Here is a 17,686-nt window from a genome sequence, read left to right as displayed (position 1 = left end):
AAAAATTACCATCAGTACTGCCATAACAACCTAATCCTTCTTCATGTTCTCTAATGTGCTTCAAATTCTTTCTGCCATTAGCATATGAGAGAAAAGTGGATTGTGATAGAGCCAAGTAATACTCCACCGAAGTCACAAAACATTAGAGAGGTACTGATACAGCTTTTAAAATGGCAACTTTTTCATTACTAAGTGACAGATTCTGCACTCCCTCCCACACCTGCCCAGTTTGTTCTGCTAAATGTCAGAACGTGGCATGTGTGGACCTCTACAGCCTGCTTTCAACTCTAGAGAAGGCTTCTCCACACAGCTGTTCTACTGCAGATGTAAAGGTGTAGAATCTAAGGTACCTTCCTAAATCACACAGTGGGGTGTGCCTGGGTGAGTGGGAAACTGCAAGAGATGCAACTCCCGAACTCTAGTAAGAGTTACAGCAGTGCTGGTTTGTTTGTTTTGTTTTTATCTTTTTATGCTACACAATAGCAAAAGAAACAGCCTTCATTTTATGCTTAACGATTTAAGTAAACAAATACAATATTTCAAACATCTATTACAAAAGAACAGTATGGCTGTGTCCAAAGCTGTCATAACAAATGCATTTTGTAGCCAAGAAGAACCCACCCAAAATTTACTGTATGAGGTATGAAGCAATAACGGGACACACTGATTCATCAGCTGATGAAACCAGAAGTGCCCAGTGTTGCCCAACAGAAGGTTTACTCAGGGTTCTAATGAAGTGTTTCTCTTGCATAAAAGGGAACAGATGTAGCCAACCTCATAAGAAATAGAGCTATGACCTGCTGTGAGCTCCCATTGGGCAAAGTTTCTTTCAGATCTGAGAAATTGTTCCAGCTGAGTCAGAATATTCCTCTCGTACCACCGTACTTCTGCAGGCTAGATTTCCAGATTCAGATCTGGGTTGTGGTAGGCTGTGTTCTACCATTTTTCATCTAGTTGCTGTATTAGCAAAATACCATTAGGCCTTGCGAGCTATTGGAAAGCTGACCGCTAGTTGAGGAGCTCTGTTCTATGGACCAACAGAAACATTACACAAAGTTGTTTTGCCCTTAAGGTTAGTGGTGTATCTCACACTGAGAATCGAGCCTTGTCACCTTCCCAAGTTCTTGGCAACAATAGAGGTCACAAACCTTCCTGCTGTGCTTTGAGGTGTAACCAGTAGTGCTGGCTGCAGAAGTAACTCCTGACAATGGGGTAAAGTAGAAACTCTTGTCTTTCAAGTGAAGAACAAATTACGAAGAGGCTTTTGTGAGTTTGTACCAATCTTTTACATAAGAATATGTTGTAGTGAAGAGAGAGTAAGGCTTCTGTTAACTTAGATGGTTGGAGAATAGGGAAGAAAAATTGACATTGTGGCTGACTGAGGATTTCTAGATGAATTCCTGCATCTCTTAAGTCTTCAATTCATGCTAGATATGCTTATAAATTCAAACATCTTGGGTAAATAGTACAGTAGGTGGTTGCATATTGCTTAACTTCTGCACTGAAGTAAGCAGAACACTGATATCCACTGCACTTACTACATGCTGATACAAGTGTTTTAGGGTATCTTGGTCTTAGGCCCAGGATAAACCTAACTGCCACAACGGGGCATGTTCCCATTGGCATTCTTCTCCTGTCACTTCATAAGTAGAGTTACTTGTTCAGTGGTGTTAGATTCCAAGTTCAAAACCAGATATTTAACAAAGCTTCCAGGAAAGCAATGCACTGTGGATGTCAACAGGGCCTTCAGCATCAAAGGCACAGAATACAATTATAGATGGAAAAGACCTGTTAGGTCATCTACTCAGCCCATCTGCCAGTGCAGAGAACAATCCTGGAGTCTGCTTTTCCCCTTCTTTGTCTGTATCAAGCCAAAGGGGTTTCCACTGCTTCCCTTGGGAAAGTATGACGTAGCAGAGTAGCTCTTGCCCTTAGGAGCAACTCTTGAGTTTGTGAAATAACAGAGGCTTTCTACATTTCATTTTGATGGAGGACAGGAACTCTGAGAGAAGGACCCTTAGTCTTATGACTATACTGTATCTCAGATCTAATTCTCGATTAATCATTTTTTGTGTACAGATCATATGAGGATAAGTGTCCCACCCTACAGCTGTCTTGTTCAGTAATTGTTCCTTAGACAGATTTTGTCATCTTTAAGTAGTAAGTAGTGCACAAACCCTGAACAATTTCATTTCACTTGGCAAAACTTCACAATTTGCTGTAATTAATGTTTGAAGTATTCTGTCTGACTCTTATACCTTTTAATTATGCTGAAGTTCTTTAGAAATTAGTAATCTGATGTCCCAGAAACCCATAAAAAATCATTTCAAAATATTTTCTTGAAAAACACTCAACAGATGTTTACTGAAACCAACTGTATCTATAGACAGATGACTTCTGACAGTTATTGATTTAAGACTTGTAAATATTTTCATTCAAATTCCCTGTGCTCCTTTATACTGTTGATAAGTCATAACATTCTGAAGTCTTTATCTCTTGCAAGGAAATGTTTCTGGCCAAATGTATGAGGTCCTTTTTGACCTCATGTATTGGGCATTAAATGACAAGAATCAACTCTTTTTCAAAGGAAAAAAAAAAAAGCAACAAAACAAAACTTCTCCAGCTATTAAAACAGGTAGCCTTCTGACTTTTGCTGAAAATCTATGCATTTACAAACTGTTGAAGTTGACTGCGAAGATCGTGCTAAAGGACTACCAGTACCCTCATCATTTTGATGAGGGCTTTATTTGTTTGGCAGTCTGCAAGATAATGTTTAAAAACAGTTGTAGAGATATGGAAGACTATGATTAGTATCTTTTTGTGGCTGTTTGAGTTGTACTCTGCAAAATGAGCAAGGATTCAGAAAAAGCTGTTGTCTGACCGTCACTTTGGCTGTGGGGCTAAGGGGGATTTGAATACATGAAATGCCTTTGTTAGCAGTTGGATTTAATTTCCTTTTGTTTAGCATTTGCAGAGGGCTCTGTGTAACGCAGTAATATAATAAGAAAGCTTTGCCAGCAACAGATTTCAGGAACATGCACAGGCCACTTGGACTATGTAATGTACTTAAGTACGGGTCAGCATTAGAAGAGGCAACTATGATGCAGTTGTAACAAGAAGGTTTTCCCTGGGCTGTGTTGGCACATCCTTTATAGTACTACAGGATGAAGTTTTGCTCTTAGGTCTAATTTTTGTTTTAAATTACTAATTTGTAAGCATTCCTTCTTTGTGTTGGCTACACAGAACTCTATCTGTTCTTTACTGTTCATTAGAAGTGATTTTCACTTGAATATTTCAAGTAGCTATTCAAACATTCCTAACACTGCTTGCTAGCTGATGGAAGGCCTGGAAAATGAAAGTATGGCAAACCAGGAAGTAAAGAGCAGTGACCAAAGGCATCAGGAGGAAAGCTATTACCTAGGGAGACCCAAGGAATTATGTCACAGCCAGATAGTCCTAGTTTCAGTGTTACATTGATCTGTGGCACTCGATGCTGACAGTTCAAATGTAATGGAGGCTGGTGGAATAACTCATTTGATGGGCAGATATCACTGGCATATAGCTTTTTCAGTGCACACTTGCTGTGTACCACCTCAACGCTGGGATAAAGGTGACAGACAACTAAGAGTGTGGCTTGGCATGAATTTCTGAATGCCAGCTTGAATAGACAGTATTCCTCTCTTCATCCAACTGCTCTACTATTTTGGCATCTCATCAAAATTTCCTGGAGTAATTGCAAATGAATAATCATTTTTCATTTAGCTTATACGAAATCCTAGCACCACTGGTCATCTAAACACTTGCTTAATATATAAGTAGATATGCCATCAATGTATGTTCTGGATTTTTGAGTGGCAAACTTTAGGAATGAAGGGTCACAGGCGGTGTCCAGTGCATTATTACTGTTATTGATGTATGCCAAAAACATTAAAAATCATCTTTATTATCAGGAAATAATGATGTGAAAATAAATAGGTTCTGTTGGTAAGCAGGTGCCCAGGAGCAGATTGGAATGTAGAAGAAATCATAATCCTCTTGTAGGAAATCAAAGAAGTGCCTGAGTTGTGTTTTTCTGCTTGGTCTAGACTGTTCTAAATGCTAAGTATCTCAAAGGCCTTCCAAATAAAAAACAAATGCCAACAGTTACTTCTCCTACACAGCAGACTTCCAGCCTGCTCAGAATACAGTGGTGAAAGTTTGCCCAGGTTTGCTTGTTCTATTGGTAAGTCTTAGCTGGCATTTGGGAAAATGGAGTTTGAAAGCTCTGTGCATGTGGCCTGGAGTGGGACACAATCTATGTCACACTTCCAGAAAGAACAGAAAAGTGAAGTCCTCTTTACAGTTGCTCTTAGCTAGAAAATGATAAAATGATGTAGAATGCTGCTGCACTTGAGTGAGAAACAATGTTCTGACAAAAATACTTGCTGCCTCTCCAGAGCAGCACGTTGGCTTTTCATTTGGCAGCACTCTTTCAGGCAGTAAGTTTTACCCTCTACTATTAATGAAATTGGTCTGGTTAATATTAGAACAAAAAAAACTCACCATGATGATGAGTAGGAGTCCTCACTCCATTTATATACAGCTCTGACTTCCTCTCCATGGCAAGAGAGCCTTCAATTCCCTGTTGCTGGCTCCATGATTTCCTGGCTTTGTCACAATTCCTTTTTCAATTTTCCCACGTTGTCAGTGCTTTAAAGGAAGTTGAGAAGAAAGGTAAGAATATAATTGATATTTTGTATTTCCCCCTCCAAAGATCTCCTTTTATTTTGTCCATATAGCAATATATAAGCTGGCAGCAGTCAAAGAAAAACTGTATTCTTGCAGAATGTGAATGGCCTGAATTACCTATAATGGTCCTGACTGTGGCTCAGAGGTAACTTATACCTGCAAGTGAAACTACAGGAAAATAAGACCTGCATTTTCTCTGCTGCTATGAAGACCTGTGAGGTGAGCTTTCCTGATGTTATCCTAAGGGCAGGTACCCGTAATTTGTCAGCAACTAAAGTGCAAGTTTGCACAAGCAGGAAGATTATGGTCAGGAGAAAGGTGTTTTAGCAAGGCAGTAGTGAACACCACATGCTCTCTAGACTCAGCGCGCACAGTCAGCTTAGTTGCAAAGGAAGGGGAGAAGTTTTCTTCCAACTAGGACATGCAGTTATTTTGTCTTGGCCACTTGGAGACAACCTCTCGGACTAGCTAGGAATCTGTAAACCACAAAACACTCATGCTAAAAGAATCTGGCTAAAGATGCTACTTTTGTGACTGTGTTTTTTTTTTCTTTTTTAAAACAAACAAATTCCTTTGCAGTAATCAATAGTAATCAAAAGACAACTTTCTTCAGTTCAAGGATATCACCTTTAAATGTTAAGGCTACAAACAATGTTAGTACAAAACTCCTATTTCTGTTAAAAAATGTACCATATAAATATTTTGTAAAAAGCTGATGATTAATAGTAATATTTTGTGACATAATGAAGAAAAGCAAACTTTATGGAGAAACAAGGAAGTGTGCATAAACAGCTCTCATTTGTTTAATTAAGTATATTTTTTCATATTAAAAGCAGTAGTTACTTTCTGGATGGTGGCTCTCAAATTATAGAATTAATTTGTCAAGCTCTCAGACCTGGCAGGGCAAAAGGTTTTCTTGCTGTGTTGTGACAGAAGGGGAAAAGCAGAGCTACTTTAGTAAAGAACTAAATTACCACAAGTTAATGGAGAGAAAATGTAGGAAAATAATTACATTAATTCACTTCAGACCTGATCAGACCTTTAACCATGCAATGACAGACATTCTTAGCCCAGCAGCAGATCCAAATTTACACTTTGCAGAATAACATCCTTACTGAGCTAGAGGTTGCCAAGGAGCTGTTAGTGAGGGAAGTGCCCTGTGTGCCAATTCCAGAAATCAGTAAGGCAGTACAGTCTGCCCTATATTTCCAGACTTTTGGTACCTTACATAACTAGGTACAAAATACACAATTTTATTTCTGATTCTTTTCTTTGGAAGTGCAGTCATGTGCAATCAGGTGGAATAAGTGTGCTGATAATTTTCCTTCAGAAACTGTAATGATTAGTGATGTGGACACTTTTCTCTTTAGGCAGAAACCATGAGGCACTGAAGCAAGCATTCACTTTTCTTGCACTTGAGGTCACAAATTTATGCAAGTCAAAAATGTTGAGCCTGCCAAAAACATCATGCTACACTCCACCAAATAAAAGGACACTGTTATTCTTACAAGGAAAGGTTTGACAGGACAGGAAATAGGCAGGGTCATAGAAGTTTACTTAATACTGAAACTTATTTAACCACCTTTAAGCCAAAATACAATGTTATTTTTTCATGTATATGTTTATATATATATATTGGGGGGGAGAGAGAGAAATACAAGTAAGCTATTACAGGAGTAACAGCCAATACAGAAGGTAGGGAACTTTAACAAAAATTCATGTAATTCAGGTTACTATACATCACCTGTCTCTACTGGGTTAACATACATTAAGCAAGTTTTAACTTATGTCCTGAAACTGCAAGAGGAATCTGATTTAGAGAATCCAATGCATTTTACCAAGCTATACACTTATTTCCATTACAATTCAATCTTTAAGTAAACTGCATTTCTCTTAAAGGAATGAAAGAGGAGGAAGAGCAAAATAATATGAAAGATAGGAAAAATGTTGCTGTTCATTACAATTTTCCATTTTTGTTGAAACACAGCAGGAGAGCAAAGCCACAGGCTTCTCTACTGCTCTTGCATGCCAGGAGGGATTATGCAAACACTGCAACCACCCAAATCTTATTTAAATTATAGTCATTGTTCCCCTTTTAATGGTTATACTTTTGCCTGCTTTCACTCAAATATTGCTGCATCCTGCTTTCCGCCAACTTAGTCCCACTGGGAGTCATCAACTCTTAATTACAGACGAACAGATCTCTGAAAAATACTTCTGAAAAAAAAAAGTAGAAAAGAAAGCAAACCTTAAGTGCCATCTAGTGGCCGATTATTAAAAAAACATTAGATCAAAAAAATTCTGAACATGCCACAGAGCAAGGTAACTAGCTGAAATGAAGCAGTGCTTGAATTCACAACCAGCAAAGACACAGTTAATTATTGGGGAACCAGGAAAAGGTAAAAAATATCTTTTCAGTAACTTTCAAGATTTTTGGCCTTAACTGGAGAGCTCAAATGGTAGGAATTATAGATCACTTGCTCCTCCATGACCCTTAGCAGTTCATCAGAATCCATATCTTTCCAAATTGTCAGGTGTACTTCTGTTAAAATCAGAAAATAGAACCCTTTTCACATCTCAAAATGGAAGCCAACTCATAGGGGTGAATCTAGACCCAATTATCTAAATTCAAGTTAGCCTTTTCCACCCAACTCACTTGGAGTTCAAGGCCAGATTTTTCTCCGTCCTTATTTGTAACAAGTCAAATTCATTTCTAAAAGAAGGCAGACTGTTAGCTACTCGTGTCCTTTTCCTTTCTCTACAGGAAAAAGCCACTTTCTGCTGCAGATAGGAATTCCTCACCCAAATATCTTCTAATAAAAAAGCACGTTTTTTTTGAGGTGTATAATTCCTCAAATTTTAGACAACTCTTCTTGGAGATGTGTCCTTTCTACATATAACCAGTAATTAACAGTATAAACTTTAGTAGCTCTATTTGAACCTGTTTAGTGATAATAGAGAGCAGACCAACAACGTATTTATTTTATATATATATTTTTTGTATAGCATTTTTACTTTCAAGTTGCTTCAGAGCTTTCCATTTTCTTCAGTGTCACACATACAGTGAGCCTCAGGAAGATTCTGAAGAAAAGAACCTGTATAGGTAGATGTGTTCGATGTAAGACTTGATGCATGTTAGTTTCTAGCTTCTTGTGGAATGACTTGGCCTAATGTCATCCAGTCAATGACAGACTAAACCAGCTTTATGCTGAATCACAAAGCTAATTCATAACTATTTAATTTAGATAGGCTAGATCTCAGATGAAGTAATGAACAACTTCAATGCATCTATCAGTCCTTTCTTCTTTCTGCCTACACAAAAATTCTCAAACATGCCAAATTTTTAATGTTTACAAGATCAAATGTGCCAAGTCTAGCTTAAAGTTAAAGAGGGAGAAAAGTATCCATCTATCTTCTCTCTGCTCACAGGATGAAGGGAAGTTTGTAACAGTCAAAGGAAATTAACAACAACCACAAAAACTCCTCTAAAGCACACAGTTTTGTGCCTCCCATTTGCCAGATAGGAAGACAAAATACTTTCATGGTAAAAAGGAAACATTAAAATAAATTCGAGGGCTTTCCATGTTCATGGTAATGAACAAAAAAAATGTACAGGTGTTGATATAGGTTCTGGTCTGTGATAGCAACTAAGAACTTCAGAGCATTCAATAACTGATGTGTAACTCTTGTTACTTTCTAAGAAGTATTTATCTTCGGTAGCTTTGCTACTCATACTAAAGCAAGACTTCATCTACTAAAGGAGTTATCTGGAATTTATTACAATAATGCTGTTGTGGACGTATACGGGGAGTTCACTGTAGAGGTTAGCTTGAAAGCATTTGCACTGACTCAAATAGGCAGGTTTGTTTACTTTCCAAGTTTCTTACTGGCAGGAACCTTGCACTAGTCTTAAAATACTTCTAAATAAAAATACTTTTCAAAATAAGCAAGATATTTTTCATAAAGACACTTATCAGCCTGTACCTTGACAAAACAAGCAAGCATGGATCAATACATTTACTGTCATGTTTCTTCCTCATGCATTCTTGCTTCTCAGGTTGGTATTTCCTAGAAAAAGCATGTTTCTTCTTATCTCAGAATCTGGAGTATCATTATTGTTCAACTATGTAAATTAATATTTTCCAAGTTACAGCAAACAATGCATAAATCAATAAAGCTTAATTTTATTCTTGTAGGTTGCTGCCTTGAGATCATCCTATATCTTTTAAGGACTTAAGCCAGTGTATCCCTTGTTGTTTTTTTTTTTGTTTGTTTTTGTTTTACTAGGAGGGAAGAGGAGCAGCAAAACTTACTCTCAAACTCTAGCAAGAAATGGGTTTACAGAAAAGAATTTATTCTTATTTTAAGACATTTAAATAGTCTTTGATAACTGAAGATCCTTTCTGGCAGATTATATAAGGGAAGATGCTTAATGTCAAGATCATTTTTCCAACAGATTTAGAACCTTATTACCATGACGTGCTTCTCACTCACAATACCCATTGGCATGGTAAGCCTGTGTATTACAGATAGAACAGTGTTGTGGTAAGGCTTTAAGAGAAAAAAAGCAGTGCTTAGCGGGTAATGCACATAAGAGGAACGGTTTTTACCTTGGTAAAAGATGTACTTGCAATTTCACCACTGCCAAGTCAAAGTAATGACTATGGATAATGGAATTAGAATGCTGTCATCTTTGTTTTCCAGCTCTTCAGGGTAGTGGGACAATATCATAATGTGCCAAACTTTGGAAATGGCTAGTAGTAGAAAAGGATGCAAAACAAGGACAAAAAACTATATCCCAATACCAGCAAGGAGAATTCTGTGAACATCTGGGTCTACAAAAACCTTTCTACCTTGCCACTGGGATCCATTCCAAAAGGTTTTGTTAACTGGTCAAAATGGATTAAATACTCCAACTGGAGAAAAAAGGTTTGATTCTGAATCATCAAAACAGTGTGTTCTTCCATACAGTACCTTATTCATGAAAGTTGAACAGCAGTGTGCTTCATAGCATTTATTTACTATATTGATTTCCAGATGAGTTGTAATGTTTACTTAACACACCATATTCCCTGCTCTTTATCTAGTGAGCTGAAAAAATGTCTATTTGAGAACCAGATAAGGATCAAAATTAGAACATTACCTTTGAAACAACCATTTTTAACAAGTCATAGGAGATGCAGTATTGAATATCTTCACCTTATTCCAATTTAGAGATTACAGTAGGAAGCCATATCAATACACATATTATTGCTAACTCTGTACAAAGAAAAACTCTTGGTACAAAACATTGATACACACAAAAGCTTTCTTTACACAAATATTAATGAGGACAAAATATTTAATAATAAAAAAAAACAACTAATAGCCCAAGAAATTCAAAATATTACATCTAATTCAAATGCAAATTTAGAAGTAGAACAATAAAAAAGCAATAGAAAGCACATTCAAATAATTTTCAGTTCTTTCCAGTAGAACCAAAGCCACCTTCACCACGTTCTGTATCATCTAGAGCCTGAAAGACAACAATTATAACAAGCTTGTTTAGAGTTTTAACTTGCCTTCAATTCCTGTATAACCAGTACTGTTTATCATAGCAGACAGTGCATGTACAAGGGCTGCCCTGAAAGTTACACCTGCTATTATGTTGGCTCATGACATCAGAGGCAGATGGTGGTGGTACGCCAGTGGAGGTTGAACCTTCCCACCAATATGCCTTTATGTTTTGTTGCTGTGTCACAGATGGCAGCAGAGGGGCAATCTGACAAAGAGCATATCAGCACAGCGAGGCAGCAGGTGGCACATTTCAGCAGTGGTGACAGCAGGTCATTCTGCTAGTGCAGATTTTTATAAGTACAGCATGCAGTGTCTTATCATCACTGTCAAAAATGGTGATGACTATATTGAAAAATGCAGTTTTGCAGCTAAGAATTTGCTCTATCAACCAGTGTTATTGTGCTCTTTGTGTCTGTTGTAGTTTCCACGGCAATAAATAGGAGGCATTACTTTCAGAGTGACCTGCGTACTTGGCTTCTCATAGTAGATCAGAACTGTCAGTAACTCAAACCGAAATATTTTAGGAGTCAGTTTTCAGTGCCTTCCGTAAAAGCTTAAATAAATCCCACACTGAGAGACTACAAATTCTAGCATACTCTGAAGCATTTCTCACCTGCTTGCTATCTGTGAAAAACTTTGAAATAAAAAAATCAGATCGTGCATGCAACGCATAAAGGGTTTTACACAAAACATTACAAATTGCTGCTTAATAGTTAAAATAGTTTTAAAGCAAAGTATTTACCTAAAGCAGAAATTTCATCTTGTCTACAACTATCTTAAACTACTAATTGTTGAAAATAAGCAAATATTTCCCTTTGGTAACTTACCTGAACTTCTTCTAGCTCAGGATAGAAAATGCGTTCACAGATGAGCTGGGCAATTCTATCTCCTTTCTTAACTACAGAGAAGTTAAATTATTATTATTTCCTTAAAAAAATCCATACAAGTTTAGATAATCTCTTTCCAAGAGTTTCAGAATGTAATAAAATACTTATTTGAAATTTAGTTAAGCAAATATTGGAAACCCCAGAAAAATACAGGCTATGATAAACTTGTGCTTAGCCCTTGTAAATGAAGTTCCAGCAGCAATATCAGCTTAAGGGAAATTCCCTCATTCCTGCTGCTAGACTGTGGCATCCTAAGCACTGTTGTGCATAACTACTACAGAGACTCAGACAGTGCTTGTATGATGTAGCTCTTGTGCGGATTCAATCTAAAAACTTGTTTCCCTGGGGCATTCTATATTCTAATCCCTGGGAATTCTATTACTCTATGAAAAAAATAATAACAAAAAATTGAATGGATAAAAGGAAAACAAAACCTTTGGCTAGTACCCAACTTGATTCACAGAACTTTTTTAAGAGGCTTGTGCTGTGAAGTTGCAGAAAAAGTTGTAAAAATATTGGCAATATTATAACTGGGTCCTGTGCATTTGGGAAGGGAGAGCGTGATTAAGGGAAAATCATTCTTTATTATTCATGTTTCTCAGAATCAGAGAAGTTTTTATCTCAAAATTGTTTATTGTAGAGAAAGAAAGAATCCTAATACAAAGTTGCACTTCAGTAAAGGTCATGAATCTGAAGGTTAGCTACGTAGTTCTTTTCTGCACACTGCTTCATTTACTAGGAGTGCAAACTTTTCAGATTTCCTTAATAGGACATTGTTAAGTTGCCAAGATTTTGTTAACTGTAAAAACGGTCTCAGATAAAATTGCCATCTCACAGATTTTTAAACAAAACTTAAATTCTCATTTCCCATCAGATGTCTAAAAACAGGCTTTGCTTAGCTTGACACCTACCTTCAAAAGTCTCCTTGCCAAAGTTGAAGAGTACCACGCCAACGTTTCCCCTGTAATCCTCATCAATAACACCAGCTGATATATGGAAGAATTAAAGGAGATATCCAATTAATAAATGTTGCCAGTATTTTAAACAATGCAAGTTTAGATTGGTAACAACTGCAGTATCTCATGCTGGTACACTTTATGCTGCTCAGGCACAATTAAACATGGGTCCAATTTTCAAAGCGGGTATTTTGAAGTCTGCTTACACTAAATGCTAAAGTTAGGTGTCCTTCCTAGACATTGCAGGTACCATACATACAAAATACTACCCATAGAGTCTATAAATGCCAAAGAAAATTGTAGTATGACTACGCCTTGAAGTTTTATTACTGAACATATATACTTAAGAATAGAAAATTGAGGGTTTTTATTAGTTTCTTCAATTGTGTAAAAATATTGCATTATATATTGTTCATTACATTACTGTATGGTCTCTGGACCTGGAAGTGGCAATTATTATTTATTTTAGACCAGGCTCCAGTTAATTAAGTGCCAATTACATAAAGATCTTCCTGCAAATGCTGAAGTGCTCTGAAGATGACTGTTGAGCAGCCCTCTCCACCCTTTCCAGTCCAATATGCAGGGTTAACAGATATGTTGTATGTGAGAAGAGCTTGAGCACCATTGAATCTTGCCAAATGACCTCAGTAAAACACAGCTCCTCAGGCAGTATACATTTTCTGCCAATAAAGAAAGATGTAAATGAAAGCTAGCTTTTATATTTAGCAGCAGCATCTACAGGAAATTCTAGACCTTAGCACTGCTCTCCAAAAAAGCTCTGGCCACTTTTACTTCCTTTCATTTGAGAAATTTTCAATTACTTTGTAAATGTCACTTCAGAATTCAGGCGTCCGTCTTCGTTTCAGCAAGCTTACCACTATGGAGGATGATCTAGTCCCAAAAAAATGGAATGATGTGTAAAAAGAGAGATAGGTTAGCTCTCTAGGAATTGAAAACTGTGTGATACTCAAGATAGAAACGACTGATGAATATTTTAGTGGTTAAACTGAAGTCAGCGGCATTAAGTCATTTGTATTATTCACCAGAGGGAGAAAAGCTTTCTCTAAGCATTCAAATTTTGTAAGCTTAGCTATAAAGTAAACTACATTTGTAATGAATCTACATATTGCTTCAGACTTGTTTTCTAGCAGGCAAGAACTGTACTTCCCACACAGTTCTGAGGATGAAAGCTTTCCAGAGGATACAGAGAGGAAGGATAACCTTCCTCAGCTGTATATCTAATATAAACAGAACTTGCGATCGAACTTGAAAACTGTGTATTAAGAAATACTTCAAAAAAAAAAATTGTGTCCAAAACTCCTGGTCTAAATGCTGTGCTGAATGGCTGTAATATTTACAAAGTTATGATAATTTCAAATTCTGTTAGAGATTTTGTGAAATTTATTGCATTCCAAACATTTTCTCTTCACATATTATACTCAATTGGTCTTACTGAATTTAACCACTACCACCATCTAGATTTTGAGTTTAAACTATACTATTTTTATTACAGAAACACCTGACTAGAAATTCAATGTTTTGGGCACACTGGCAAAACTTGGTATCCAGAAGCTTTCTCTCTTGGCATTGTTATTCCAGAACAGCAAGTTGCAATAACTATACGCACTGCTGAGCACCAAGACTCTGTTCTGGAATACGTGTACTGGGTGGAAATCATCTAAGTCATTTTTGGAAAAATTGTGCATTAGAACTGGCAGTCTGACATATGGTCTTACTCTGTCAGAAGTTTGGCATGTCATCTGTTGGGAAAGCATCCACACCTAACAGATGTGAATTCTGAATGTGTTCTTGCATGATCCCATATTTTTTTCCAACCCAATGATCTGCAGGACTTCTTATTGTATATTTTTCCTTAAATGGATAATGGCTTTCATTGTGACAGAAGTACTTGGGCAGGACAATTAAAACCTTATAACTGGTTTGGTTTTGTTTTTCCAGAAGTCCTCTACTGTCAGTAATAATTTTACTCATTATTTTTAAGCTGTTTTTTTTACAAATTGAATGCAAGCCATCCTGCTAAGCACTGTTTATTTCCTTCAAGCACTTCCTAGTCTAACTTTCGGATTGGAAAGATTGTTACAGAGGTGTAGCAGAAATGCTAAGTCGTGGCCTGAAGCAGTGATTGAGCACCTGGTGGGAAGGCAGGGCCAACCCAGGGGAGCTCAGGTGCATGCAATGCAATGCAATGCATCTGAGTGACTGGAAGGGGTGCAGCAAGGATCCACCCCTTCCCAGACCCTCATTTAAGGGTTGGCAGTGGAGGCAAGGGGGTCTGGCTGAAGATCTCTGCCTTCCCCTGAGGTCTTTCAAGGGTAAGTAGATTGTTTCCTTTGTTTCTGTGTCCATGGCTGCTACATCTGAGCTAATCCTCACTTCCTAGAGCCTAGGACTTCGCTATCTTGCTATTCTTGCTGTGCCTTTCATCACATTACAGCATTACAAGAGAACATATTTTTTTTCATAAAGAATGAAAAAAAAATTTAGAAATATTATCTATAAGAATCACATTATAGTAGATGATGTATATTATAGTGTCTGGGGAATAGAATGGAGAAGCTTTGATTCCTATGTTAGTGGGGTTTTTTTTTTCTTGGTTACTCAGGAAAACTTAAAAACACCAGAATGCAATAGGCCTAAAATAATTCTGATACAACATAAAACCTGAATGATGTAAAGCTGGCATAGATGCTCTGTTTCAACCTGATACCAGAAGCATACAGCAGATGCAGCCAGACTTTCATATGCCCCAAAGCAGACTCAATAAAGCAGTTCTGCAGCAGCTCTAAATTTACTTGGAGTTGCCTTTGCTTTATGGCTAGCCTGGCATCAGAGAGGATGCCTGCAGTTACCATCCTAATATCCAGAGCCCTGTCTGTAAGCAAATACAGGCTGAGCATCACTCAGTACTAGTCTAAGCTTGTAAGTTGCTTGGTACTTACACCTGGGTTGTGTCAATGTCTTGCTATTGCTACAAGCTGTGTGACAAAAAAATTGAACACAGCTCTAATGAAGGACATGGGGGACTGGTGGAAGGCAAGCTGGATGTGACTTCCCCTATGAGGATAGGTTGAGATACTTGGAGCTGTTCAACCTGGAAAAAAGAAGGCTCTGTGGAGAACTGAGTGACCTTTCAATAGCTAAGGGGGGGAGGGGGGAGGGGGGGGGGGGCAACAAAAAGAAGGAACAGACTCCTCAGTGAGCTCTGCTGTGGCAGGACAAGGGGAAATATTTGAAACTATAAGAAGGGGGATTTAGATTTAAGGAAACAGTTGTTTTACAATAATAATAGTGGTTAAGCACCCTGGCAGGAGGTGGGTTTTTTGTTTTACTTTCAGACTTGAATTAATGTACGAAGTTAGAGCTGGAATTCTATATGCCTTCATTTAAATTAATTCAAATCTTACACCAGACTGAAAAAAAAATTCATACATAGCTCTTTAGTGAAAATGGAGGAAAAAAAGACTAAAAGTAATCTTTAAAGCCTAAACCAAAACATAATTTGTCAGACATTGCTTACGAGAACATTATTAATGATTTTCTTATAGTAACCTTATAGTACCTTGTAATTCATCAAGTAATTCAACTAACTGTGATTTGTTGAGTCTCTGTGGAATTAATCAGTTATCTCCTTTTGCCAGACAGCTAGTGAAGCTAGCATTATTTTACACCTATATGAAATTAAGGCATTTTACAATTAAGATTATATTATAAAGTTATAGTAAAAATAACAAAAAAATCTTACCACCAACATCTATAAAGTGCTTTGCAGCTAAACCGGAACGTGGTGCTAGAAAAAACAGAATTATTTTTGTAAGTGCAATACAACGTATTTATAGATTAGTGTGTTTGTACAAAGTTGTGTTAGCAAGAAATGTTCCCACGGTCTATCTAAAATAAATGTGACTTTAGAGGAATGGATAGAGATATTGTTTTTTATACAAACAAAACCAGCTGCTACAGCCTACAATAAAATTGGCATCTTTAAATTATATAAATTCATCCTTGATTAGTCCACCAAATACAGAACAGGTTTCTTCAAAGAATGCTGGAGTAGGATGTTATCCACTGTTCTGGACTGGTCTTAAAGGACTATTCTGGCAGTCCATTCTAGTTATGATTGGAAACAATATTTGACAATTTACTAAGTACACTGCATACAGATAAATTAGGTGTGGGCTTTTTATATTCCTTGGTCTACTTTGAGATGCTTAAATGTTACCGTCTTCAAAACTTGCTTTGTTTAGAATAAAATAAACTCATAAACACTCTTTTTAAATGAAAGAACACAGCAAACTGAGTATTTCCTTTTACTGGACTAGAATATCTTGTACAGGTTCCCTCCATGATTGTCACTAAAAGTGGTCTATTATATGAGGTTTTTAACCTCAGGACCAATTTTTAAACAATCTGTGTGTTTTCCATATGTCCCTTACCTTTTGGTCTTCACCTTTTTAATTATAAAACTGCAGGGAAATAATCAATGATCACATCACCTATAAAGCTGTAGGCAGGATACAGCTCTCTAGCATGAGGGTTAATAAGTCACATAGGCATGTGAACTTTTTGTGTGTGTAGAGTAATTCTGAAAGCAAAATCTAAATGTAAAGGTAGCTCCAAACCTCCCTGGTATGAGTTCTCAGCTTTTTTTTATAGCCCATTTGCTTACCTACTCGGCCATAGCATCCAGCAGGAAGGGCAATTTGAATGTCTGTTTTCACGACAGCCTTTTCCATGGGTGGGATGACATAGTCATAGGCACTGCGTTGTGAGAAGAAATACTAGTTTATATAGAATCCTTAAAAAAAATAATAGGAAATGCTGTATCTAAACGTACAAAGTTATTCAGAATTACTCCTGCTGGGCTGTGACAGTACGACCTACCATCATGAGCTTATCATACAAGAAATGTTTACAGACCGACGATGCTGAGTGCAGGTCCTTACAGACGAGATAATCTCTTTTTGATGGCGCTAGCTTTCCGTAGCGTCATTTGGATAGCGTAATCATGAGGCTGCTACTCTTATCTGCTTTTAATTGGTAAGAGAGATAAAGCATGCAAGTTTAAATTGAAATCACCGCGGACTCGGGGCGGGCCCCTCCCTCACCTGTACAAATCGTAGCCCGCGGCTCGCGCAGAGCCCTTGGACGGAGTGCAGGCGTTCTTGGACAGCTTGGTGAAGCGAAGCCGAGCGGAGGGCTCCCCGACCGCTGAGCCTTTCTGCCTCTTGCTGGGGGACGGCTGCAGGGCGGCCTCGGAGCACGGCATGCCTGCACGAGAAGGGGGAAGGCGGGAAACGAGCGTCTGCAGCAAAAGCGCGCGAAAAAGCGGCAGCGCCCACTGCAGGCGGAGGGGAGCCCCGATCCCTGCACCCCCGCCGGTTAGAATGGCCTCGCCCGACCCCTCCCCAGCGCCCACCTCCCCGAGTGGCCCTCTCGGTGTCAGTTCCCGCCCAGCTGCGCTCCCCGCCGTCAAGCGGCAGAGCGAGGGGCGGAGAGGTGCGCTGAGGCGGAGTGTGGTTCCCCTCTCGCGTACCCCTC

General features: G+C 38.0%; 1 protein-coding gene and 1 long non-coding RNA gene across 2 annotated transcripts in view; one reads left to right on the top strand and one right to left on the bottom strand.

Annotated features, from left to right (window-relative positions):
- Nucleotides 1-8,981: 8,981 nt before the first annotated feature.
- Nucleotides 8,982-17,659, bottom strand: DUT (deoxyuridine triphosphatase). The gene is made up of 7 exons (XM_003209454.4): nucleotides 17,565-17,659; nucleotides 17,254-17,416; nucleotides 16,815-16,906; nucleotides 15,891-15,935; nucleotides 12,083-12,157; nucleotides 11,112-11,182; nucleotides 8,982-10,243 (listed from the first exon to the last, which is right to left on the bottom strand). Exons 2-7 carry the CDS (start codon nucleotides 17,412-17,414, stop codon nucleotides 10,187-10,189), a joined length of 501 nt encoding a protein of 166 aa, XP_003209502.1. The 5' UTR covers nucleotides 17,415-17,416; nucleotides 17,565-17,659; the 3' UTR covers nucleotides 8,982-10,186.
- Nucleotides 14,343-17,686, top strand: part of LOC104912828 — a 21,443-nt gene continuing 18,099 nt past the window's right edge. Inside the window, exon 1 of the long non-coding RNA XR_004161047.1 lies at nucleotides 14,343-14,460. This is a non-coding gene — a long non-coding RNA (uncharacterized LOC104912828). The remainder of the gene's footprint in view (nucleotides 14,461-17,686) is intronic.

The sequence above is a fragment of the Meleagris gallopavo genome, chromosome 12, assembly GCF_000146605.3.
Source record: "Meleagris gallopavo isolate NT-WF06-2002-E0010 breed Aviagen turkey brand Nicholas breeding stock chromosome 12, Turkey_5.1, whole genome shotgun sequence".
Classification (NCBI taxonomy): domain Eukaryota; kingdom Metazoa; phylum Chordata; class Aves; order Galliformes; family Phasianidae; genus Meleagris; species Meleagris gallopavo.
The sequence above is the reverse complement of the archived record's forward strand: the minus strand, read 5'-3'. Positions and strand labels throughout refer to the sequence as shown.